The 21400-nt window shown below is 38.8% G+C and overlaps 1 protein-coding gene across 1 annotated transcript; it reads left to right on the top strand.

Annotated features, from left to right (window-relative positions):
• Nucleotides 1-1600: 1600 nt before the first annotated feature.
• Nucleotides 1601-19465, top strand: LOC122079315 (transcription factor TCP20-like). Its single transcript, XM_042645684.1, has 3 exons — nt 1601-1701; nt 4504-4652; nt 19131-19465. The coding sequence occupies exons 1-3, from the start codon at nt 1601-1603 to the stop codon at nt 19463-19465; spliced, it is 585 nt and encodes a 194-aa protein (XP_042501618.1).
• Nucleotides 19466-21400: the final 1935 nt, after the last annotated feature.

Here is a 21400-nt window from a genome sequence, read left to right as displayed (position 1 = left end):
AGAAGAGAGATGAAAAAAACAAAAAGTTTGTCAAGAAGAAGGTTGGGAAAGGACTGCTCGGAGAAGAAGGGTGGGGAAAAAGGATTGGTCGGAGAAGAAGATCCGTAGAGCGAAGTAGGTAGTAGAAGGAGGTTCAAACCAAAGTCAGATTGAGGATGGATTTTTTAAGTGCGAAGAAGTCAGAGAAGAAGGCTGACAACCCTCTGGTAATGTGAGATGTATCGCACCAGATGCCATTGCATCCTACCGGCTTTCCTGATGCCATTGTAGATGTATCTCAGTGGGTTCACTTTTAGAATCTAATTGGCTTAACGGGGCCCATCTCCTCTCTCTCTCTCTCTCTCTCTCTCTCTCTCTTCTAATTCCATTTTAGAAAAAGGGTCTCAAGTCTCAACTCTTCAAGTTGCTTAAGTCTCCGAGTAGAAGTTGGTGGATTGCTCGTCAGGGTTCAGACTCAACGCCGATTATTATTTAAATTAAAATAGAGAAAAGGTCTGATGATTCATTATTTATGGATTCTCCTGATGCTTGTTTCCATATAGTAACTGATTGTTCTTTGATTTTTTTTTTCTTCGCTAAAGATTCAGAATTTCATTAAAAGAGAAAATAATTTACATGAACAAATTCAAAAACTGAATTTTTTTCCCCACCTTCGGCATTGCCATCAGCAGGGAAAAAAACTCAGGAGGGAAAATTAAAACCGAAATCTAGGCCTAGACTCGTATCATGAGCTACCTCATCCCAAATGTGCTTAGGAAGCTAGACGTTTGTCTCAGATAATCCTGATTTTGCCGCATCCCGAGCCAAAAAATCAGCTATGCTATTTGCCTCCCTAAAATAGTGAGAAATCTTCAAAACAATGGAGAGTAAGAAAGGCTCTATGGAGATCCAATCTTGAGCAATAAACCATGGAATTGATCTAGCTTGTACTGCCACTACCACTGCTGCAGTGTCTGACTCGATCCATAGAGATGACGCTCTTAGATCTTTGGCCATTTGAATACCTGCCATCAAACCTTAAAATTCTGCTACATAATTACTTTGAACTCCAAGGAATCTCTTAAAACGGCCAATCACAACTCCCAGATCACTTCGAATAACTCCACCTACACCAGCCCTACCAGAGTTGCCCATGGAGTTGCCATCCACATTTAATTTAACCCAACCAGAAGGAGGTTTACACCAAAAAATTTCCAAAACTCTATGGGACGTTTAGAATTAATAATCAATTCCAAACGCCAGCAACACATGAGATCATAGAAATGGAAAATTCGGTCAGAGATGACAATTTTATAATCTTGGAAGTCTCTTTTTATCTTATCAAAGACAGAGAAATGAGAGAACATTCTACTCTCATATCTCCTAGAATTCCTTTCCTTCCAAATATTTTCAGCCACAATGACAAACCCCATAGACCAAGGATCCTTAAGAACCATCACCCTACGCTTTCGAATCCACCACTGAACTAACTGAGGTAAATCAATAATATCAAGCCAAATCAATCCAAAACAGTCAATGAACATGTTCCATATTGCCAGAGAAAATGTACAGCACTGATTGTTCTTTGATGATTCGTGGAAGTATGAAGAATTGATCGCCAATGGGAATGGGTCAATTACCCATCGTCAAAGCTTCTCCACTCAACAAGGGTTCCACTTCACTTTTAGCGACTCCGGCAAAAATTCCAATTATTGGTAACAGGTCTTGGATTGCCCGTTACTCCAGAGACACTTTCAGCCTTCCCTCCCTATCGTCAGGCTTCCATCGAACCATTCTCTCCGCCATTCTACTTATACATTAACTTCACCTCTCCCTTCCTCCCAACTCTCCCATTGTCTCTCAACACTTGCTTCCATTTCTGTTTAGGAGAGTAGAGAAAGAGCATGGTATCATGTGCTCAATGTCGATGAGATTTTAGAGAAGCCTACTCGTGGTACCCATTGGTTTAGGCAGATCCAGAATCATGTAGTCGCTTGGAAAGGAGAAAACATGGATTCACACATTCCCCTTCCAAAATGAGAAGACGATATCTCATTTGTAAACACTGCATCTTTATATGAATACTGTACAGTGTGTGAGCATTTTTATCCAATAGCAGAAATAGCATTGTATTATGTAGAGTTCTGTAGGGTATTTTGGCAGATTAATTTAACTTTTTCCTATAAAGTTATATCCCCATCCATTGATTCACATGGAATTACTTGAATCTAACGGCTTTCACCTCCCCAGCTTTCCTGATGCCATTGCATCCTTCTGGCTTTCCTATACCTCTCCCTAATTAATAAGTTAAAAACATGAAAGTACGTATTTGATGGACACAATTCCAACATTGCAGGCATATCTCAAATGTTAAGTGCCCATCATAGATACACATTTTGCTTCTCCAACATAAGAAGTTGGATTCACCTATAATATAACGGGAGAGGGATAGGCACACTACTTGTGTGTGGTCACTGGTAAGCAAGCAGTTGGTACCAATTGGGCGTGGGATGGGATATCATATAGGAGGGGCATGGCAATCATTTCAGAAGGCGAAAGAAGAGAAATAGACGCAGTAGGTGCTAGCTTATGATATGCTAGCGATATGCCTAGCCTTTTCCCATAATATAATCTCAGGAACAAGATCTAGGGCAAACATTGCTTAACAACACATCCCTTTTTATCACGAGTGTAAGAGAACATCTCCATTTATCTAGGGTTTGAATTGTTTTGGTCCTTGATTGAAAGTCCAAAAATATTTTTCTTGCGCGGTGTATATAGTGCACACCACTTAAATCGAATGGAGGCTATGTGGTTTGTTTTTTGAGGTTGGAGGTCAAGAGACACCTTTGTCTTTGTATAGGCTAGAGTAAGGATGTGAATTTGAAATCGAAACTGTTTACCGAAATCAAATCGAGCTGTTTACACAAAAACCACAAAACCGTTTAATAAATGGTTCGATTTTGGTTTCAAGACTGATTAGTTAAATAGGTTGGGTTGGTTTTAACCGTTTAACCTGTTGGTTTCAAATCGAATTGACACCGTGAAAATCGAACTGTTTAAATTGTCAAAACCAATCCGATTAACCCGTATAATGATTAAATATTTTGTTGTTCTAACAAAACATAGTGGTTTAATTTAAGGAAGAATTAAGGATCATAGAGGTTGTCCAAGAGTCTATTCAATAATTTACTCATATTACGTAGTTATGTAGTTAAATCCTTGTTTGTTCAATGCCTCATTTAATTTGATACAAGATTGAAGCGATTATCAACAAAAGAAAATTTTAGTAAGCATACGAATAAACTAGCAAATCGATTACAAACCATATGGAATAAGCCGAGATCAAAACCGTTTAAAACCGTAAAATCGACACCATTTAAAAACCGTTGAACTGAAACTGTTTACTAAACGGTTGTCGTTTTAAAAAGTGCAACTGTTTAGTAAGTGGTACAGTTTTGGTTTATTCAACCAAATAAATGTGAACTGAATCGATCCACACCGTATACATCAAAACCGAACCGATTAACAACCTTAGGCTAGAGTTTTTTTTTGTGCAATAGGCTAGAGTTGAGCCTTTGGAGGGAGAGGCTATGGTCATCAGTCAATGGACTTATCTTTTTATTCGGAACAAATAAATTCTTAAGCAATAGATTAGAGTTGAGGCTTTGGAGGATGAGGCTATGGTCATCAGTCAATGGGCTTATCTTTTTATTCCGAACAAATAAATTCTTAAGTTGTTAAAATTTGTAAGGAACAAAGTTTTTTTTGTTGAAAAACAGGGACTTCGTCTAGATATAAGGGTTCAAAAGCCAAAATGACTCATGTTTCCTTCGTGGGACGCGCATCCTTGTGTCCAACTCAAAAAAACACTTGTCCATGATATTGAGAGGGGACAAGTGGAAACCCAAAAAAAAAAAAAAGAACCACTTAATTCTAGATTTATTACAATTCAAGAAAAATTGTGACCCTAGTCATTCAATTGAATGGACCGCTATGATCCTCTAACCAACCGGTATAGTTGATTTGGAGATAATCAAGAAAGAAACGAAGGGTCCCACTCCATCTGGTCTGTGTTTCACTGTTATTACAGTTTTAACCTCAGGTAACCCATGCTCCTTCTCTTAAGTTCATTCTTCACCTCTATTTCCAACTCACTCTCTTCTCCTCCATTGAGCAGAGAAGTTGCGGACTACCACTCTAATGCGAACGCCACTCTACTATCATCCTTACCTCAGATTCTAGTCTTACAAAAAACGAGGTCTCTCTCTCTCGCCCAAGAGTAATGCATATCGATTGAAGACTCTGCAAGTAATCTCGGTTGCTTCTGCATTCAGATTTCTAGGTGAGCAGATATTTAAGTAGGTTTTTTTTTTTTGGTAACACAAATCTATTGATGGGTTTTCAGAATTTGTATCGTTGATGCATACAATCGGTGTTGGATTGGATTGCTTGTTTCCTATTAAACTCTGGTTGTTGTGGTCATTTCTCTGCGCTGATTTTTTGTTTTTTTGTTTTTGATAGTGCTGGTGCTGGAGTAGTTGTTAGTGAGAGAAACACATGTACCCATCTCACTAAGGGTGTTGATTTGAGTAAAATCTCTTCAAAAATTGGTTCAGTGGAATCTGTTAGGTGCGAAGATTGTAGGGAAGATGCGGTTGATCGGAGGTCAGGTAAGGGAAGGAGTAAAGCTGGGAAGAAGAAAGGAACAGGTCATATGAATGCAAAGTCAAATTCAAAATCCATTTGGGTCTGCTTGGATTGTGGGCATTTTGCTTGTGGAGGGATTGGATTGCCAACAACACCCCAAAGTCATGCTGCTAGGCATGCCAGACAATATCGTCATCCCTGCGTTATTCAATTTGACATTCCTCAACTCCGCTGGTGCTTCCCATGTAATTCACAAATTCTAGTAGAAAGTTTGGTTTGGACTGGTTTTCAACCGGTCTCAACATACCTCAATTTAAAACCAATCTAATAAGGATCTGTTTGGTTTGGTTCGGATTTTATCTATCAGTTTTGATTGATTTTATTGATTTGGGCTAGGTTTTGACATCCCTAGTTTTGAGATTTTGGAGTCTTTGGATCATGGTTTGAGCCTTAGAGGAATCGGATTGGATGAGATTGGATTCGATTGAATTGGATCAATACTGGTATGAGTATTGTTCCTGACCAATCTCAGTTCTTAGTTGACGCTACAGTTCAATTTGGATTGAGGTATGAATGATATCGACCTTAATCAATCTTCCATCCCAACCTTGATTCCATCTTTTCGAACCTTGTTTTTTTACTGTAAATGGTTTTTATTTATTTTTTTCATTCGAATAGACCGTGGAGGCATGGGCCGTGGACGGTTTGTTAGCGCACGGAGTTGAACTTTAGAGCAGGCACATAGAGAATCTGACATTCTAAATTGCTATTACTTAGATCAAAGGCCATTCAACGATAAAACTGGGGAGCTTGAAGATTGATCTCCAGTGAGAGGGTTTTGGAAAAACATCCTCTTCAATTATTGGCTCATTTACCTATGTCATTCAACTGTTGGGTCGATATAGGGATGCGCACCAACGTATTGAGATGCATGTCCGAGTCATCATTACCATTGGATGACTTATTGGCACTTGGTGACATGTTTATAAGAAAAGAGTCGGATCTGATAGTTTTCACATGTGGGTACCTGAGAAGCCCGTTGGTATGCCCAGGGAGACAATTGACGGCTGGAAGATTTTGGGGACATGTGCACATATATATGTTGGGGTGTGTGTATCCGATTCTCCTAACCATAGGATGTCTCCCTATAACTCCAACCAATTCGAGAGGATCTGAGTCAATTTGGTTGCAGTATGTTTGGTGGAGTCATCTTTTATTTTATTTTATTTTATTTATTTTTATTAAAAGGTGACGTCAATCTTAAACAAAATTAATATTTTGTTATTTTATTTAGATAGAATGAAAAATGGCATTTGGTAAGTATCCGACTCCTCTCCATGAAACTGAGGCCCCGTTTGTTTAGAGGGGAGTCTGGGGTGAGATTGTATGACACATGGGTCCCACATATTATTGGGGTGAATGACAAGAATGAAAAAGTTGTAGAAAAGTATTACTTTCCCACCCCATGCTTGTTTGGTTGGCTTGGGAAAATTGAACTTTACCACCCCATGTATGTTTGGATATCAGAATTTATGATTGAAGGGAAAGTTGCTATACTACAATATAATTACAAGAACACTATTATCAAATAACGTCATCACATTAACACCTACTAATGTGACCTTCATATTTTTGTGGTTACAATAAAATGTGGGATTCACCAATATTAATTAATTAATTTAATTTAGATAATAAAAAATTATTCTAAAGAGGCTAATTGTGGTGAACCCTCTCATAAAGTTGGTTGCAACACAAATAATTTGATACAATGAATTTAATGGCTACATCAACAATCCATCAAGGAATAACAGTCATATAGGAGATATATATCTACCCAATTCAAATACTAAGTCTAAAACCCATGCAAAAAATTATTTAAAATGAGAAAGAGAAATCCACTTTAATAAGTGAATTTAGTTCCTTCTCGGCAACTCTTGATCCAATGCCCCATTTCCTTTTTTATTTGGCTGAGCTTCATTCATATCTTCAATCTGATGGGTCATTTCCTTGGTGATTATTAAGATCCCTATGCAATTGGGTAAACATGAAACAATTAAGTGTATGAATGTCTCCAAGGAGAGAATTTATGAAGAGACATTCAAGTAACCACAGTAAAGCTTACAAAAATCAAGAATCCAAAATGAAGAGCATAAAGTCCGTCCATAATTTGTCCAAAAGTTTGAGAATATTACATCATTAGTCTGTAGGAAACCATTAAAAATAATATACATCCCACTCAAACATTCTATTCTAAAATAATTAAACAGAAATAAGTTCTTCAACCTAGAGTCAAAGTTCTAACTACATAGTTTTGAACTAATATATGTGTAAAGAGTTCACAAAAAGGCAGAACATAATATTCATAATCTAAACAGCCCTTCTATCCATTGGGGTCTTGTGAATGCCAATGCCTCCAAAGAAAGTTTGCCCTGTGTGAGACATCATATGACATAAATATATTAGCTTGCACTGGATTTGCACTCAAGTATTCAAAAGACCTACTAGCAATGACATCAGAAATATCAGGGATCTCTCGTATGGCATGGAGGATAGGTGTCAAATCCATCTGATAAGGGCTGGGTTGCTTGGGTGGTTCTCGAAGTGCAGCTGCCAAATCCTTGATGCCTTCAGCAATGGTGGCTAGTTGATCAAAATCAACACTTTGTTTCTGTTTTTTTGGCCTTGGAGTATATCGATTTCCACTAGGCCCCTCTCTAACAGGTGATGTCCTTCAGCAATGGTGGCTGTTGCTGCTATTCTTCTCCGTTGTTGATATACAATAACATCCATATTCCACTTCTGAAGGAACAAACATTGAACTCAAAACTATTGAAGTAACGGCATTTTTTCATTCTTTTAGTACTGATGTCAAAAGTATGTAAACCTATTTGGCATATAATCTTCAATACCCAATAACATTTTGCATATCAATGACTTGGATGAGATCTAAAAATTGCAGACTATATAGAAGAAGAAAAGAAAATTCTGTTGAGATTTGTTTTAGTACGATTATATGGATTATCACTATCTACATGCATGGATTAAAACCCAATTAAATTTGCAATTCAGCAAGATTTAATTTGTGCAATTATTTAAAAATGCATTTTAAATTTCATAGAAAATAAATATGAGAATGAAAAAGATAATTAAATAAAAGAGATGAGTAATTTAATGACTTGAAGTGAAAAAGAATGCCCCCAAGTCCCCAACCAATAACACCAAAGATGACATTGGTTTGGGTTAAGCTCAACCAAGTAATCCATTTGCTTACATAATCTTATAGTCAGTAACTTCTCAGGAGATATTTAATTCAGAAGTAAGCAATCTTTTTAACCTTTTAATAATTAAACCAATTTCTGCAGATACAAATAACATTCAATGATTTTAAGCACCTAATATTTTCAGTTTAAGCTGCAACTGAAGTAGGGAACTTCAAGGATTTTTAAGATTAAAGCACTTAGGAAGACATTTCAATAGTTGGTAGAACAATGGGGATGCAGATAGCTGACGGATGAAACTGCAGTAAATGAAAAATAAAATAAGAAATTAAAAGCACAATTCGAGAGTAGAGATTGAAGGGTACAAGAATATTGCAAAACAAAAGAAAATCTGAGGCGAGAGGGAAAAGTTAAAAAAAAAAAATTATAATGCGAACTTAATTACCAGTTATCAATTCCAATGACAGAATCGAAGCACCAAACCCCAAGGGTGGAGCAGGGGTTTCATAAAGAAAGGGTTGGGATGAGCAGAAAGAGAGGTGATTTCTATTGTGATGGGGTTAGGTTTCGCCAACACAAGACATAGAAAGTTGGTGTTAGGGCTTCGTAGAAGAGAAAGAGAGAGAGAGAGAGAGAGAGAGAGAGAGAGAGAGAGAGAGGTTTTCAGAGAGGGTTCTTACGGGAGAAGGCTTGCAGCGGTGACCGAGTGTCTTCGTTGGTGATCGATGGAGTAGACAGCAATGATGAGCTTTGGAGTGGTTGCGACTAGGTATTTGATGGCTAGCGTTTTCGCAAGGAAGACGGGAAGATTAGAAAAGAAGGAGAAGGAGCCGAATGAAAACCCTTTTTCTTGGTATTACCTACAAACAAGTTGAGGAAGAAGACACATAGCTGGAGAGAAATCGTAGCCTTATCTCTGCTGGAAGATTATAAATTAAGTTGAGGAAGAAGCCACAGAGCTGGGAGAGATTGCTTCCTTCGTCTTTCTTCCACCGGATCGTTTTCCTTCGTCTTTCCCAAAAGAGTCCCACCAAATCGGTGGGACTTTGAAAGGGAAGAAATGGAAGAAACACACCTCCGACAGGAAATCCTGACCATCTGACAATAATTCCACAGCTCTCCCACCCCTTTCAGCCAAACAACCCTATTTTACACTATTTTGTGGTAAATTTGTCAGAAATCCCACCCCATTGATCCCACCCCACCAAGTCCCCTCTAAACAAACGGGCCCTTAGGGATTTGGGAGCCATCCCAAGGCTGGGTGACTCGGGCATGTGTCTTTTTGTTAGCCTACCCATGGGATGACTCCCAATTCTCTCGGCTCCATGGAGAGGAATACAATCCATTTGGTAAACCTATTTAAGGATTAATTTAAAAAAAAAAAAAAAAAGTTTCTTTACCGAATCAATTCAAACAATATATATATATATATATATATATACATACTATGAAAATGCCATTATGCAATAGGAAAGTTTCAATATCGGATTGGTCGTATAAACTAATCAATATCGATATTGACCTTGATTGATACCATATCGGTGTGTCTATACAAATCAAGGATAAAAATAAATAAATAAATGAAAAAAAAATTTTTGAAAGAAAAACGTGGACAAATCCATTTGAGTAGACAGATACAGATTGATCCTTTTAACCTTGTAGTAGGACGAAATGCGTGCTTTTCTTTTAATAAAGTCCACTATTGAATTAGCCTGTTCGTCCAAAAACCATGGTGTCTCTCTTTCTCTTTATAAAAAACATATCATTATTGAATAAGGTAGGACGATGGAATAATCCATCGGCCACACCCAACCCATTTCCAAGCTTAGCTAAATGTAGTTAGTATGACAAATATGGTTCCAAAGTCATACATCGGCCATACCACAACTAATTTTCATGCCTATCTCTAATGCACACACAATGTAGAATTTAGGCAACAATATGATGATTACGGTACCAAAATCTCTGTTTGCCACACCGGATCCCACCCATTCACAATAACAACCACAACAATAATTTCATATAAAAGTAGTTGAACATAAATAATAAATAAACATACATGAGGTTATAAAATTAAACACGTGTATAAGATTGCATGCATCAGTTCTATAAGATAAAACACTCAAAAGAAATTCAAACCATCCACTCACCTTGTCTACTAACTTGGTGAGATTTAACTCAGAATCTATGCCCAAAAGTACCCCAATAGGCCTCACCGAGAAATTTGTATCTGACCTATAACATGTGTAAATTTAGTGTGTTAATAAAGGTGTGAAAGACCCCAAAAGACTCCCTAAAAAATTTCCCATATAGCACTGGAGAAGGTTCAACAAAGATCCTTTGGTGGATCATTCACCTTGCAGTACTGAAGTTTAGTAGAAAATTCCATTGGTGGATACTACTAGTGGATCAGGTCGCACATGTAGGTTTCATCGGTGGATGGACCAAAAGCTGCAGATTTTTGGGATCTATCCATTGGTTGGTGTCACTGGTGATTGGTGGTGATTGACTGAAGATAGTTCTTCCGCTCATATCCCAACTACCACGTACCTACCTGGACCATTTTAGGTCCATAGAGAATTTGAGACCATTTTAGGTCCATAGAGAATTTAGAGGGTCACTTTACCTTTCACCTAAGCCTATCAGACCTCATTTCTAATGGTTGAATTGGGAGATTCAATTGAATCTTAGTTCAAAACCCTAAAAAATGGGTTTTCTACCTAACCCATCTAATTTAAGCTTGAGAAACATCTTTATTAGGTTAGAGGGTATACACTGGAGTCCTACAAACACAAGGAGGTATGCTCATTCAAACTTCAAGACCCAACGTTGGGTGTTAACCCAAAACCTAATCAAAACCAAAAACCTAGGTAATTTTAGAACAACAAAATGAAGAGGGAAATGTGGATATTGACCACCAAACTTGGTTGAGCAAATGTAAATAGAAAGAACCGAGCTCCAAGCCTCTTTCCCCCTTTTTCTTCCCCTTTCTTTCTCACCCTCTTACGTTTTAGGTTGAAGTAAATGAGCCTTAATGGCTTGCTTCTATTTATAGGCATAAGCAACTAAGGGCTTGTTTGCCTTGGTCTAGTGAAGAACCCAAAACCCATTAACTTTATTGTTGGGCCACCACCTTGGCTCCACAAGGTATTTATTGATCACAAGAAGTGATGTGTCATGCATAAGAAAACATATCGGAAATCACAACCACAACATGTCGGGCCCCATGGCAATTAACCTGATATGGGTAGTACAGATCCACTGGTCGATCACCATCCACCGGTGGATGATCAACCAATATATTTCTGTTGTACTATATTAATTGGAATTCTTCAATACTCTTGCCCATTTAGGGGGTTTCCATAAAGACTTGTGCATAATAAATGAAATATATCTGATGCAGTAAAAATTGACCGGGTGATCTTCCTTGCAAGACTTGGTATTCCACGATAGACGTACACAAAAGAGTAGACAAATGAGAGCCGGGCTGACCCGACGGGGGACCCTCCGATGCCTAAGTCGTATTTTCTCCACAATAGTTACTCAAAAGAATTTATTATGAAAATAATCCATCCCCCTATTTGAAGGCTTACCTTAATGTTTATAAGTAATGAATGAAGAGAGGGGTTTAAGGAGAGTCCTATTTTGGCAAGTAGTTCACTCTTGTTAGGATAACTCTTGGAAGAGTCCCATTAGGTAATGTTAGATCAAACACCAAGAAACACGAATAAAGAAAGACAATAGATCCGTACGACACAGAGATTTAACGAGGTTCACACACCAGGGTGGTGTGCTACGTCCTCGGGCGAAGAAGAAGATGATTCACTATGCAGAAGAAGGATTACACCCTAGCAGCGGCGAGGAAGAACTCGCCCTGAAACCCTAGCTTCGTGAAAACCCTAGAATACAATGACTCTCAACAAGCAACAGTACATTATATATATACTCCAAATAGCGGTTCGACCCATCGGGTCGCGGTCGATCCGATCGAAGATCTCAGAACGATGGGTGTAATCCTCTGCTTCCATCACAGATCTCAGAAAAAATTCCCATTCGGGTCGCCACCAAAATATGTCGGATCGGGTCAATCTTCAAAACGGGTCAAGAATTCGAGACACACTTAACAGGTAACTATTACCTTACTTGTTGGGATATCTCCTAATGATAAGATTTTCTGAGTTGACGATAAGATCTATTGAGCTGGTAATAAGCGATCCTCGGGATTGTCCCTACAATCGCTAAGATCGGATCACTCCTTAGGGAGGTGACCCAAGGGGTTGGCTCGGCCAAGGATGACCCAAGGGGTCAGATTTCCCAGGGATGACCTGGATGGTCTGCTCGGCCAAGGATGTGGCAAAGGGTCGATTCGGCCAAGAATGAGTCAAGGGTGAGCCAAGGGGTCAGCTCGACCAAGGATGTGTCAAGGGTGAGCTAAGGGGTCGATTTCGTCAAGGATGAACCAAGGGATCGTCTTTAGCAAGGATGACCCAAGGGGTTGGCTCGACCAAGGATGACTCGAGGGAGTGGCATTTTTACCCTCATCATAAGCCCCCCACTCCTTCAAGTTGAGGTCGGTAGGTCGACGTGTAGTAGTTCAATAACCAAGGATTATGTGCTCGGATCAGGTTATGGATCTTCAGTTTAGTGAAGATAATTTTGTTTACTTTTGATTTTTTATAGTTGTCTTTCTGTACCGACCTTCGAAGTTGGGTTTTTGAGTGCCGACCGCCAAAGAATCATTGGCTCGATATCCTTTGGTGTTGAATTGAGGTTGAGCCTTACATGCTTTAGTATGTAAAGCTTTGAGGTGTCAAGTTGAGGCTCGAGCTCACGTGCCTTGGTCCGTAAAGTCTTGAGGTGTTGAGCTAGAGCTTGGGCTTGAGTGCCTTAACACCTAAGGGCTTGAGGTGTCGAGCCGGAGCTTAGGCTTGTGAGGTGCCGAGCCGAGGGCTCAGGCTTGCATGCGTTAATGTCTAAGGGCTTGAGGTGCCAAGCCGGAGCTTGCACTTGTGAGGTGCCAAGCCGGGGCTCAGGCTTACATGCCTTAAAGTTTAAGGGCTTGAGGTGCCGAACCAGAGCTCGGGCTTGGATGCCTTAATGTCTAAGGGCTTGAGGCATCGAGCCGGAGCTTGGGCTTGTGAGGTGCCGAGTCAGGGCTTGGGCTTGTATGCCTTAATGTTTTAAGGGCATGGGGTGCCGAGTCGGAGCTTTAGCTTGTGAGGTGCTGAGCCAGGGCTCGAGCTTGTGAGGAGCTGAGCCGAGGCTTAGGCTTGCAGGTGGTCGACTATAGTCTTTTGTAGAATTTTGAGTTTCATCAATGGTCTGAAGTGTACAGCCCGGTCCACAGTATAATTGGATAGCATCCCCTCAGAAAACCAAGCACTGGACTGAGTGCATCATTGGCCGACGAATCGTTCGCATCGGTCAACTGGTGAAGAGCTGCTCGGCCTTAGGATGGTATGTTGGCAAGCTGATCTGCTAAGCTTGGAGATCACCGACCAAGCTTTGTGCTTGATTCTCGATTCTAAAATGCTTCTTTTTTGCTGAAAATTATCTTCCTCAAATAATTTTCAGTATCTTGTTTATTTTATTCTTTCACAAACCTGAAAGGATTATTGAGCTGGTGGCTCCTATTCTTGGCTTTTAAGACATAAGCGATGTTTTGTTGGTTGTTTGATTTTGTTTTAAAAATTCTGAATAGGATTTTAGTTGGGTGATTCTCGTTCCTTTATTTTAAAGCTCAAGTAATGTTTTATCAGTTGCTTGAGCTTTCGAAGTTTAGGTGATATTTTTCCGGATGTTTGACATTGTTTTAAAGTCGGATGTATTTGAGTCTTTGAATCTATTTTTAATCTTTCAATTTTGGTCATGTGTATTCAGTGATTTTGAATAAATGTTTGTTTTTATTGTTTGTTGGGCTTCGGCACCCTTCAATGAGGTGTCAGTAAGATTATGCTCACCCTAACGATTTGGGAGAGAGGAATCACTTCTTCATTTTTTGTTTTTTTATAGTCTCAATCAAAGAGAGACCTTTTGTAGACACTTCATATTGTAACCCTGAAAGTGTGCATTAAAATAATGAATGGATGACATTGAATAGTATATGGGATTTATTTATAGATTTGAAAAAAACAACCTTAAATTTTGTTTAGCATTTTGATGGAGTGACTTTTATTGTTAAAATCATTGTATTAATTGATGGTTTGAAAATGGGTTCGTATGATTCCATTCCTAGGACGATGGTGCAAACACATAGTCAGAAATGTACAACAAACAGACATTGAGTGGGACCTGTGGATTCCATGTCTACAGGGCTCTCTGGGTGACTCTAACATCTCTATTCCTACTCATCTAAGGACTAGAATGGTAAGCGAACTCTTAACACCCTCTGGTTAGAATACTACATTACTTCTATCTTTTTTACCTTCATATGTAGTGTCCTCTATCTCTTCTATTCCTTATGGACCTCATCAGGATGTTTGGCAATACTCTAAATCTGACTCAATATTTTCTCTTATAATGATACCATAGGTTGAGTTGGACAACCGAACCGAGTAAATATTGCTCTCTCTCTCTCTCTCTCTCTCTCTCTCTCTCTCTCTCTCTCTCTCTCTCTCTCCTTCTTCTTCTTTTTCCTCTTCTTCTTCATCTCTCACTTTTATTTTAACATGATATCAGAGCACCAGACTACTCCTGGATCCCCCTCCCCCTTGCTACCTTCTACCAACACAGGTAGTAGCAATTTTCCCTCCCTCAATATTTTCTCTTATAAAGAGGCAGGAACTATATACATTCTAATTTATGTGGATGACATCATCCTCACCGACAACAATGATGCTCTTTTAAACAGTTTTCTTAAGAAGATTGGAGCAGCATTCGCCATAAAAGACTTGGGTCCATTACACTATTTTCTTGGAATTAGTGTTACTCAATTATCACAAGGGCTACATCTCTCTCAAAAACAATATATACTAGATCTATTAGTCCGAGCTAATATGATTGATTGCAAACCCGTCTCTACACCAATGTCCATCGTTGCACATCTTACCAAATTTGCAAGTACCCCTATGGATGATCCAACACTATACCGAAGCATAGTTGGTGCTCTCCAATATGCTACTCTGACTCGTCCAGACATTCAATTTGCTGTCAATAAAGTATTTCAGCTCATGCATAGCCCAACAACTGATCATTGGTCTGCCGTCAAGAGAATTCTACGCAACCTCAAAGGCACTGCTTCAAACGGAATAATTTTTAGTCCAAACACCGCAATACATCTCTCAGCCTATTCAGATGCGGACTAGGCTGGCTACCCAGATGTAGAAAATCAACTGGTGGTTTTGCCATCTTTTTTGGTAATAACTTGATATCATGGAGCTCCCGTAAGCAGGCCACCGTAGCTCACTCAAGTACTGAGTCAGAATATAGGGCCCTAGCCAATACTGCTGCTGAACTCACATGGCTTCAATTATTGGTCAAGGAGTTATATATTTTTTTTTCCAAATGCCCCTATTCTATTGTGCGATAATGTTGGAGCGACATACCTCACTGCCAACCCAATATTTGATGTGAGAACAAAACATGTCGAGATTGAATTCCACTTTTTCAGGGACAAAGTCACCAAAGGCCATCTCGATATACGGTTTATATCAACAAAAGAGCAACTAGCTGATATCTTTACAAAGACTCTATCTACCATACGATTCTATACTATTTTATCCAACCTCATGGTGTCTTCTCCCCCCTTGAGTTTGACAGGGCGTATAAGAGAAAATATTGCATTAATAACTACTTCCACCAATGACCAGCTACGCAAGAAGATTTGGGATGAGGCCAAGCTTGGTATGCTACTCAATCAAGGGATTTGTGATAAGGATTCTATTAAGGACCAGCTTGGTAAGAAGATTAGGAATAAGGTCAAGCTTGGTATCTTACTCAATCAAAGGATTGCTGATCAAGGGATTGCTGATGAGGATTCCACCAAGCATCAACTTGGCAAGAAAATTTAAAATAAGACCAAGCTTAATATGTTACTTAATCAAGAGATTACTGATAAGGATTCCACTAAGGACCAGCTTGGTAAGAAGATTAGGGATAAGGTCAAGCTTGGTATGTTACTCAATCAAAAGATTGCTAATCAAAGGATTGCTGATGAAGATTCCACTAAAGACCAACTTGGCAAGAAGATTTAGAATAAGGCAAAGCTTGATATGTTACTCAATCAAGAGATTACTGATAAGGATTCCACCAAGGACAAGCTTGGTAAGAAGATCTGGGATAAAGCCAAGCTTGAAATATTGCTCAATCAATGGTTTATTGATAAAGATACTAATTGTAATAGAAATATGGAAAATTCGATTTCTTAAAAGATCCAAATTATCCATATAAAAGGATTGTAATCCCACAAGATGATCATGATTGAAAGAAACATTTTGCTTTGGACATAGGTTGAGTTGGACAACCGAACCAAATAAATATTACTCTCTCTCTTCCTCTTCCTCTTCCTCTTTCTCTTCCTCCTCTCACTTTTATTTTAACACTCTGGTTCAGGTAAGGGTGTTAATCGGTTTGGTTTTGATTTAAACGGTGCGGATCGGTTCGGTTCACATTTATTTGACCAAAACCATAACCGCACCATTTACTAAACGGTTCCACTTTCTGAAACAATGACTGTTTAGTAAACGGTTTCAGTTTCCATGGTTTCTAAACGGCGTTGGTTTCACGGTTTTAAACGATTTCGATTTCGATTTATTCCATACGGTTTGTAAAACGGTTCACAATCGATTTGTTTTAACTTGCAACCATCTCTAAACTGAAGATCATAAGCTTATCAAAAAATAATTGACAATCACAAATAAGAGACTCTATATTAAAGATGGTATGTCTTAATTTGATAATCTAGTGTTATTTCTTTGCATGGGCATTCTCAAACATTTAGAACTAATATCATACAACATCCAAATCCAGCTTTCTACAGCATAAAATATTAAAATGACAGGTGGTTCAACCAAAACACCCCATCTATGATAACATAATCACATAGTAACATATATGGATTATAAATTCATGATCTAAAGCTTAAACTTGAACTGAATTGCAATAAATCATACCAAAGCAGGATGGACACTTAATTTAATTGTTAATTGTTATACGGATTACTGTCCTTTTTTTATTTAATTGTTATAAAGATTAATCGGATCGGTTTAAATGGTTTTAAACGGTTCGATTTAAACGGTTTCAATTCTGTTTGAAACCAATGGGTTCCGCGGTTAAAATCAACTCTACTCGTTTAGCTAATCGGCCAACCAAAATCGCACCATTTACTAAACAATTTTACGGTTTTAGTGTAAACGGATCGATTCGGTTTCGATAAACGGTTTCGATTACAAATTCACATCCTTAGTTTCAGGCGGAGGAATATCAAAAACCACCACACTGAGGATATGGAGGAGGAGGTGGCGGCGCAGGCTCGGGTTTGGTGGGAGGAGGCAGCGGAGGCTCGGGATTGGTGGGAGGCTTTTTCTCGACGATCTTGATGCATTTAATGGCATTTCTAGCTTTGCAACAGAGCCGGGAGGGAGGAATCGGAAAATATAGAAGGAGGGAGAAGAAGAAGAAGAAGAAAAGGGGGAAATGGGAGACGCGTTGATTCAAGTTTCCCTACTCCGTCTCTCATCTGGCCGTCCACGTGTTACGATCCAAAGGTGCCTCCGCCAGTCTCCGCTAGATTCCGTGGTGGCAGACGATTTTATCCTAAAAATGATGGGCAACTAATTAAGAAAAAACATATGAGATTGCTCACCGCGGTTTTTACAGAGTACTTTCTTGATCTTATCGTTGCAGCGTGAGTATGCAAGATCAACCTCCAACACAACGGGTTGAAATCGTCTACAATTCCGATCTCGTACAATTTCGTGCAATACCACATTCAGACGGTGACACGTGTATTGATACCAATACAATGGCCCAGATCTGGTACAACTAATAAAACATTAAATCAGTGAAAAGTCATTTAAATCAGATCTGGGCCATTGTATTGGTATCAATACACGTGTCACCGCCTGAAGGTGGTATTGCACGGAATTGTACGAGATCGAAATTGCAGATGATTTTTTTCCCCAACGGTATCGTTGACACTTGCAACACAACCAAAAACCCAAAATCTTCATATTTTTTTCCCCCTCTTCCAAAGAACCAGACAAGAAGAATAAGCAAATTCTGTTCGATCAATAACAAGATAAAAAGACAAGTGTATGGATCTGTTTGAAAAAATAAATAAACAAATGAACAGAGATTTAACAGATTTGATATCAAAGAAGTTAAAATTGGAAGAAACTACAGGCCTCTAGCTCAAACGGCTAGAAAGCTCGCTTACAAGGTAAGAAAACAGGGGAGGAGGGGCATCTGAGATAGAGAAAGAGAGAGAACAGAGGCTGACCTGGTGCGCCATTGCTGAGGGCTGCGAGAGGTGGAGGTGAGACTAATTATCCTAATTAAATCACTTTGGATTTTGGGGCAGCAGATTGAATGAATTAGTTGAATCGGAAAGAGTAAAGAAAGAAAAAGCGTGGCAGAATGTAAATAACAACCATAGGGATAGAAACACGTGTCATTGATAGTTGACATTGAAAGTAAAATACTATAATGGCGGTGTGTTTTGTAATCGTTTCTCTCTATGCTTATCTTCATCCATAGCCGACATGTGCTGGTCGATTGATCCTCCTTACCTTCCATTATATATATATATATATATACAAATTTTCTGGTGTGCCCTAAATAGATCACATCAAGGTTGAATGAATAATTTTTGGTATTGAACACCCCTTGTGGTGTAGCAACGTAACCTTAAAATGATGTAGAAAATAATGGAAAAAACAAGAACAAGTAATGTACACAAATTTACGAGGTTCAACAAGATTGTCTACGTCTCTGATAAGATGAGATCCTGCTTCACTATCAATGGAGAATAGAGTTACAGTGCTCGTCCCTCACACTTCTCAGTATTGCTTGTTTTTTAGATAAAGAAACCGTTGCTACAAATATATAGTCAAAAAATCCTAATCCGAAAAATACAAAAATGCCCTCAAATAAAAAATTCTAGCGGGATATGCAGGAGTCCCCCCTTGCAACCTCCACGGCCTGTTAATCGACTAGCGGACCACCATCCTGCCTGTTGAGACGTTGCATCAATACTCCTAAATTAAACTATGACGGAATACAAGATATCGTACATCAACATGAGGAAGTAATCTTTTGAAATTAAACCCTGCGGCTTTGGTGCAGGGTTTGTTTCTTCTTCAAGTCCGTCCACATCGAATTTGCCCAGCGAAAGCTCGAATTACTTGCAAAGAATTGAATTTCATGGGTTTGAACTGCCTGGTTCCAATCTGGGTCCAATGAATTTTGGCTCAATTCTGGGTGGGAACACTCAGCAACTTCCGGGATTGGAGCTTGTGCTTTCTCAAGATGGTCATATTGGGGTTTTGAATCCTCAAGCCTTAAGCCAGTTTTACCAGCAAATGGGGCAGAGCCGAGGGGTGGCTGGCCCCATGCACCAGCAACAACAACAGCAACAGCAACCTCCTGCCAAGGATGATTCTCAAGGATTAGGACAGTAATTAGTATAGTGAAGGTGTTTCTAATGGAGAATTTTGGAGGAACAGAAGGAATTAGCACCACCAGAGAAGCTTCCTTTTCTATGTACATGCAAGAGTGAGGGAACGGACATTATGATAATTCAATCATTTTTATGGAGTTGGATCATAGAGACTGTATCTTGGTTATTGGATCAGCTCCTTTTTCTCTCCACAGCTTCATTGAAGGCTCCGAATACAGGTGCTTTTCTGGTTCTCTTTCCTTTTTCCTCCACTTAATTTCATTGTAACTGTTCTCCTATTGAGGCTGTTAACTATAATGGTGTCTCTTCTGGTTCAGATTGTGCAGGTGAAGTGATAATTTGCAGAGCTGCGTGGCTTGGGCTTGGACTTAATTTCTTGTTTGTTTCGAGGGTGTTTTCCTATATATATATATATATATATATATATATATTGTAAGCGATCTCCAATCATTTGTTAATAGGTCTGGACAGAATCATGGTCAGCTTGTTTGTGAAATACAGAGGGTTTTTATTTAATTTAATTTAATTTTTATTTATTTTTACTTTTATAAGCATGTGATTCATGTGATTAGAACACATCTTTCTATAAGCAAAAAATCTATATTGCTTCCTACAAGGATAAAATTTTGGAAGCAAAGATATTATCTGGTGATTTGCTGCTCTCTATAGTTGGATTGAAGTTAGAAAAACTTGTCATATTACCACATCCAAATCTGGTTATTACTTCTCCATGATTATATGTTTCGCGTGCAGTGTCACTGAAGCATGAAGCCTTAATTTCTCCTGAAAGTTATTAACTTTTTAGGAAATCTAGAACAGTTTTAGATATGTTAGATTTTGGACAAACAAGTTCTCTGTGGTTCAGTGAAGTAGTTTATATAGCAATTGAATTATCCCAATATAGAAAAATAGAAATGGACAGAAACTAAATTAGCAAACCCTAGTCGTCTCATATCTAAATTAGCAATTGTAGAGCATCAACTCTTGCACGGGCAATGAACTTATTCAATGTGTGCTACAGGGATAACCATTATTCACATCTAGGTTTTTCTCAAAGAACTTGATAATCCTCTTTGGGGGGCCAATTTTTAGTAAGCACATGAATGTTATTAAGAGCCTTCCTGAATCAATCTCTTATTCTGCCATGCTTCTGAGTGTCATTGTAGTGAATTTGATCAGATAATGCAGTTCAAACAAAAGTATTACTCATCCCTAACATAAAGTGTGCTAGGTTCACCCACTCACTATTTATGTGCCAGGTCATTTTCCTTCACATCTGATACATCTTTCAACCCAGAAAAATGAATCGTCATATTGAAGTGAGAACCAGGACCAGCTGGTTTACAATCTGGTTCTAACAAGCCTATGGAAAACTGTTGAGTTGCCAAGTCAGTTGTGAAAATGGGATAAAGTTCTACAGTCTATGTTCTCATGGGGCCACTGGTCAGGGAACTGGGACAAGCATCCAATCATTTCTAGTTTATTGTTGAGGCTGCTCAATTTGTTTATTTGTGTCTTTCAATTGCCCAATCCAGGGTCCAAACTTTCTCCATACCAAAATATACTTTCCATATTTGCCTTAGAACAACATACATTTCTGATCACTGATTGACTGAAGGATACATTACTGACACAGTCCCACAACATGAGGTTAACATCGTCCATAAGTGCTAAGGTATGTTACCTGTATGCATTACTTCGACATTTTAATGTGAATATCATTTTGGATACTCCAAAGTGCTTTGTCCTAGGTGTTTACTAGGCAGCACAGCTCTTAAGAGCTGTTTTTCAAGAAGCTTTGGCACTATTCTACCATTTGTTGAGCCAGCAACTTGTACCCAAGTTTGGGTAGCTTAGTTTGGTGAGAAAAAATTATTTGGCTTCTAAACAATCAGGAGATGCATAGTTGCTGGATAAAAAAGAGCAACCCAGTGAA

Source organism: Macadamia integrifolia, chromosome 1, assembly GCF_013358625.1.
Source record: "Macadamia integrifolia cultivar HAES 741 chromosome 1, SCU_Mint_v3, whole genome shotgun sequence".
NCBI lineage: Eukaryota > Viridiplantae > Streptophyta > Magnoliopsida > Proteales > Proteaceae > Macadamia > Macadamia integrifolia.
This window is presented reverse-complemented; position numbering and strand designations above follow the sequence as displayed.